This window comes from Elephantulus edwardii, unplaced genomic scaffold (assembly GCF_000299155.1).
Source record: "Elephantulus edwardii isolate Elephantulus edwardi_28Jun2011 unplaced genomic scaffold, EleEdw1.0 scaffold00045, whole genome shotgun sequence".
In the NCBI taxonomy this organism is placed as follows: Eukaryota; Metazoa; Chordata; class Mammalia; order Macroscelidea; family Macroscelididae; genus Elephantulus; species Elephantulus edwardii.
Genome location: NW_006399795.1, coordinates 5,133,924 through 5,140,096, shown reverse-complemented (window position 1 = coordinate 5,140,096; position 6,173 = coordinate 5,133,924). Strand labels below are relative to the sequence as shown.

Below are 6,173 nucleotides of genomic sequence, written 5' to 3'. Positions count from 1 at the left end.
CGGGGCTTCCAGGGCATGGGGATGCCCCTCACCGGCTCCCAGTTTTCCCTTTGCCAGGAGCGAGGGGGCAGGGCGCGCAGTTGTTGGGGGAAACCTTGCCACCACCTGCTCTCTCTCCCTTGGGCATTTCCCCTCTCTTGTGGACCTGGTCCACAAAGGCTGCACTGTGCAGCCTCACAGGTGAGTTTTCATAAGTGGAGACCTTTAATAACCAAACCCAGGGACTAATTGGCCGTGGTAATGACACGTAAAGTGATCAGGTGAGTGTGTGTGCAGGCCACCTGGCAGATGCAGCCAAATCAGAGGGCCTGTTGTAGGGAGGATGTTATTGTTTTAGTGAGCGCAGCAAAGGGTGGATCAGCCAACCAGACTCAGTAAATTGTTATTTACAGTTTCAGAGCTTTTAAAAGAAGACTTTCCCCAGAATCGGTCCACATTCCAGACCTGGACACCATGAAGGTGCTGGCGATCCTGCTGTCCCTGTTCCTGGGAGTCCTGGCCCAGCATGGCGACTGGACCTACTCAGGTAAGCCGTCATCCCCTCACCCTGCAGGAGGGGTGCAAGTTCCTTTCTTGGGGAAAAAGAGAGAAGCCTAGTATTGTCCAGGGTGAGCAGGTAGACAGTGATTTTGTGTTTCTCTGCTGCTTGTTTTGGGTCCAGACACCACATTTTCTTTTTTTTTTTTTTAAATTTATTTTATTTTATTATTTTTTTGTGTGTGTACCATCAAATCAGATTTGACTGGTACAGGAGGAGATTGCCCCCCCTTCTCCGGCAGAGCATCTGGTGGATTCAAACCGCATATTTCTGGGATTGCAGTGCAGCTTCTTGCCACTAGGCCACCAGAGCTCCCTCAGACACCACATTTTCATTTTCTCATACATTGTTGGTGGGATTGTAAAATGGTATAATCACTCTGGAATGCAGGTTAGCATTTCCTCAAAAAGCAGAACATAGAAATTCCATATGACTCAACTAGTCCACTGCTTGGAATATCCCCCAAGTAAATGAGAACTGAGGCACAAATGGATATTTATACACCAATGTTCATAGCAGTGTTATTCACTAGCACAAGAAATATCCCAGATGTCCAACCACAACCAAATGGATTGAAAAATTGTGGTACATGTACACAATGGAATACTATGCAGCACTCAGGATCAATGATTTAGAAAATCACTGCACAAACTTGGGAGGGACTGGAGAGTGTTATGCTGAATGAACTAACTCAGTCCCATAATACTGTATAAGACCATTACTGCAGAAATAGAAAGATAACTATTAAAATGTTTATGAAGATCCAAGAGTGGATGGTACGAGCAGTGGGGTGAGGATGGCAGGGGGGAAATCATAGGGTCGTTCAATTTGATGGAAAGAGGGGGGCAGGTAAAGGAAATGAGAAAGATTGGTGGGGATCTGGAAAGACAGGGCAATGGTAGACATAGATCAATGTTGATTAATTTTATAAATATGAAAGATTGTATGAAAGACAATGCAAATGAAGGATAATGTGAAACACTGTATCTACAAACTTTGTAAGCAAACCAATGTAAAATAAAAGTGAACTAATGAACTAATTTTGAGCAAAGGTAGAATTAAAATACCAAGCTTGATAAACATCTGCAATAGTGAAACATCTGGTTTGGTATTCTAAACATAACTGTATGAAGTTGATTATCTGGAAAAATATTTTTAAAGTTACTATAATTTCAACTTGTTTTTAGAACAATTATAAAAACATTGTTAGCAAAGGAAAATGGCAATATTTATATTATTCACCTTCTACAGAAGAAATATTTTTTACCAAAAAAGAAAAAAGGCTTGCATTTTAATTTTTTCCACATTGATAATTTTTCTCTTCATGGACATATATGCATTAATATTTTGTGAAATATTTTTAAACTCAATTTCTTCAGGTGTGAAATGGGCATACAACAATGCCTGTAACATCTAAGCTTTTAATACATACTATATATCCTTATATGATATTTACTATTTATTTTATAATAGAGAAATTAAGCTTCCATTGAGGAGGAGAGAAAAGAATTCTCCCCATCCCCACTGTGCTCCTCATGGCAGGCTTTCTTGCAAGGTCCTTTCCCACCAATGGCCAGGTTGGTACAAGAACCAGCTTACCATTCACCGTTTCTGATCACAGCACCACTTGCTTACTGCTGCATGTCAAAGGAGGTTTTTCTAAAGTGTTTCCTGTGGTCTCCCTGGTGGAAGAGGGGGTTATGTGTTGGGCTGCTCACTGAAAGATTGCGGGTTTGAATCCACCAGTGTGGCACCACAGGAGAAAACTGAGGAGCAGTCTCCTCCCATTAAAGTGTGTAATCTCAGAAACGCAAGACATTACCCTGAGTCAGAAGTGACTTGATGGCAATGGGTTTAGTTTAGTTTTGTTGTCCCCCCCGAGGTGCTTGCAAGCTGGGTGAATGTCCCTTTTAGAAATGCCATGTCTTGGAACTGTCACGTCTTGGAACTGCCATGTCTTGTAAACACCATGTCTTGAAAATGTTAGTGTCCACCCAGAACACCTTTACTTGACCATTAAACCTTTAGGTTGCCTCCAGGGTGTCTTCTCTTTGTGACAATGGCCTTACTGAGAACTGAACCTGCACCCCTACACCAGATTTCCAAAGGTGAAGTGGAAAATGTTGCAGATGGCTCTTGACCATATGTAACCCAAAGACAGGACAGCCTTTACCTGTGGGGTTGTAGACACTAAACACCCCTCCCACGTGCCACCTGAGAGAGGTCCTGGTCCTCTTGTCTGTGTCAGAAATACCCATGGATTGGGTGCCCCAGAAGAGGCTGATGGTCACTGGTGGAGGCAAAAGGCAAATGCAGGACTGAGCTTCCTTATGGGATAATCTGCATTTGCCAGCCACCTGGCAAGGCACGAATGCACGTGAACGCCAAGAGGCACGAGATGATGAAGTCCAGCTTCAGAGGGCTGGACTGCACAATCTGACCAATCATGAGGTGGGGAACACTACACACCTGCTGGTCCTGTAGAGACCCTGCGACTTTCTGCCTCACCTGGCCTCACATGCACGGGGGTGGCTCAGGGGTTAAGTAAGAGAAAGGATTAACACAATGGCAGTCTTGTCCTTTCCAGACTCAGCCTCACCTCTAAGACAGTGTGCCTGAGGAAACCAGTAGAGGCCCCAGAGAACCTTCTGGGAACTGTCCAAAACGCCTTAAGGATTTGAGAGAAACCCCAATATTGGTGGGAACCTCTGTCGAGATGTTTTGGTTTATGAAAGGGCTTGTTATAGATGGAATTGTTCTGCACCCCTCCCCTACAAATATATATTGTAAAACCTAACCTCTGTGTGGTTATAACCTCATTTGGGAGTGGGTTGTCTTTGTTTTATTAACGAGATAGGATTAGCATAGGGTGTGTCTTGAGTCAATTACAAGAGACTAAACAAGTAAGCTGGGCAGCAGAGATGGGGCAAGAGAAGTGCCAAGACACACAGAGACCTCTAAGGAACCAGGAAGCAGATGCCAAGCAGACAAGGATCTTCCTCCCACGTCAACAGGGACAGAAGGCTTTCCTAGAGCCAGTCTTCTGGTTCTGTGTCTTAAACTCAGAGAACAAATGTCTGCTCCTTAAAGCCGCCTACTTGTGCTATTTCCATAGATGACTAAGGAGGAAGCTCTGGTGGCCTAGCAGTAAGAAGCTGCATTGCAATCCAGAGGGCACGTGGTTTGAATCCACCAGCTGCTCTGCAGGAGTGAGAGGGGCAATCTCCTCCTATAGGATTTATTGCCTCTGAAAACCTGCTGGAGGTTCAGCTGTGGGTTGGTTCTGACTCAGCTGGTACACTAGAACAACAGATAACCAAGAAGTAAGCTTGGTTGGCTTAGTGGGTGAGGAGTTGTGTTGTCAATCAAAAAACAAGCGGGTTGAATCTACCAGCCGCTCCTTTTTGGGATAAAGATGAGTAGTCTCCTCTTCTATGATTTACAGCCTCTGAAAACTGGTTGGAGGGTCAGCTATGAATTGGTTCCGATTGATCGCAACATGAAAACAACATATAACTAAGGCAGGGCTGCCCATGGAACCTGTTGCCTGGGTTTTGGTATCCTTTCTCTAGGGAAAAAATGGGTTTGCATTTTTAAATTAGTAAATTCCTGGGTGCCACAGTTAACAAACTCAGGGGCTAATAGAAAGGTTGAAGTTTTGAGTCCATCCAGATGCAACTTAGAAGAAAGGTCTGGAGAAATTCCTGAACTTTACCCTTTGAAAACCCTGAGAAGTACAACTTTGACACAAATGGATGGCCAAGAATCAGAATTGATGGGACAGTGTTGTTTGTTATTAAACAGTGAAAGAAGAGTGAAGAATAAAGAATCAAAAGAAAAGGTCAAGAATAAAGAATCACCTTTTCTTTTGATTCTAAAATCAATGAGTAGTGAGAGGTCTGATTGAAACCCCATTATTAAAACAAGCAATGCACTTACAGTGCAGCTGCCCCCTAAAGTAGAAAAGTGTCCCTAACAGCAAACAGGTGAAACGAGAGCCTATATTGTTCAGAGGCTGAGCCATCCTTCACTCCTTCCCTCTACTTTCGTGGTTTTTACCTTCTTTTATTAAATTTTAAAAATTACTATTTTTTTTTTTAGTTTGACATTCAGTGTCATCTTTGAATCTCATGCTTCCTTAACCAAAACTCCATTCCTACTATCCCATAGGGTTTCTAGGTTATAGTTTTTACAATGCAGACTGCTATCTCTTTCTCCTAAGAAAAAGTGGGTTGGTTTGAACTGCTGACCTTTTGGTTAGCAGCCTAGTGCTTAAACAATGCATTGCCAGGATTCTTTAATAACACTTCCTTAGTCGTCCTCAATCCATAGGTGTAGTTGTCACTCAGGTCTTTACTCTTCTAGGAACTTGTAAAAGGGGCTGAGTTTCTGGTGCCTGGGGTGGGAGGAGGGTGAGTTATGATGGGATTAGAAAGGCAAGCTTTGCCATTTAGAGGAAATGAGAAAAAGTCCTTGAAAACAGCATGGCCATACTGTGTTCGAGGCATTCTCCAGGACCGTGTTCAGCTGAAAATAATCCAAAGGGAAGAAAAGCTGTGTATTAAAGACCTCCTTGGCTTTCTAAGCACCAAACCATGGTTGCAGCACCAAAGTTAGGAATCAGAACCAAAAGAACCAGACACCTATAGTTCTAGGAGTTCATCTTGAAACCTTCCAATGTCTTCCCAGATCTTCCATCTCTGCTTTCTAGAAGCAGCCCTTTGGGTGTCCCAGGGGATGGGCCCTGGGCTTTGCCCTGTGTGAGGTGGCCAGTGGGTGCACCTCTACCTTCCCTGGGCTTTGCCCTGTGTGAGGTGGCCAGTGGGTGCACCTCTACCTTCAGGTAGAGCTCAGCGCCAGCAGTTCCTCTAACCGCTCCCTCCTTGCCTCTCTTGTCTCAGACGGGGCAGTGGACCAGAAGCACTGGGCGAAATACTATAAGACCTGTGGTGGGAAGAGGCAGTCGCCCATCAACCTGCAGAGGAGGGTGGTGCACTACAACCCTACCTTGAAGAGGCTGAACTTGTCCGGCTACGAGGCTCAGGAGGGCCTGTTCCCTATTACCAACAATGGGCACACAGGTAAGGGGCAGGCAGGAGTCTTGCAGGCCTGGCACACCTCTATAGCAAGATGCTGGTGGTTAGAGGGGAAGGCTGGTGACAGCCACTGCAAGTGGCAGGGACAGAGATGCAGAACTCAGTCTCGGAGCTTGAGGAGAGTTGATGGCAGCTGTAGGATCAATAGTTTTTTTAAAATATCCAAGAAGACATTTGCATAGCTTCCAAAAAAGCTTAATGTTCAGTGTACAATACCCTTCTCTTTTGTACTTTATTTTCTGTTGTTGTTTTGGTGACAGTGCAGAAAATAAATGGATTCAACCACTTCTTTTTTTTTTTATTTTTTATTCAACCACTTCTTATGTGTGTGGTTCAATGACATTGCTTGCACCCTTCATGTTGTGGCCATTCTCACCCTCTTTTCTGAATTTTTCCTCTCCTAGTAATATAAACTCACTTTCTGTAAGTTTCCTACCTCATCTTTTCAGTTGTTGCTGTCAATTTGATCCCATATAGAGTTCTCAAAACAACATGGTGTGCAAGTCAGGTCTTCTTCATGAACTAAGCTCAATGTTTTC

At 44.0% G+C, this 6,173-nt stretch overlaps 1 protein-coding gene across 1 annotated transcript in view; it reads left to right on the top strand.

Annotated features, from left to right (window-relative positions):
- The first annotated feature begins 453 nt into the window (after window positions 1-453).
- Window positions 454-6,173, top strand: part of CA6 (carbonic anhydrase VI) — a 19,745-nt gene continuing 14,025 nt past the window's right edge. Inside the window, exons 1-2 of the mRNA XM_006885909.1 lie at window positions 454-526; window positions 5,440-5,619. Of these exons, the coding sequence (XP_006885971.1) occupies window positions 454-526; window positions 5,440-5,619 (253 nt within the window). The remainder of the gene's footprint in view (window positions 527-5,439; window positions 5,620-6,173) is intronic.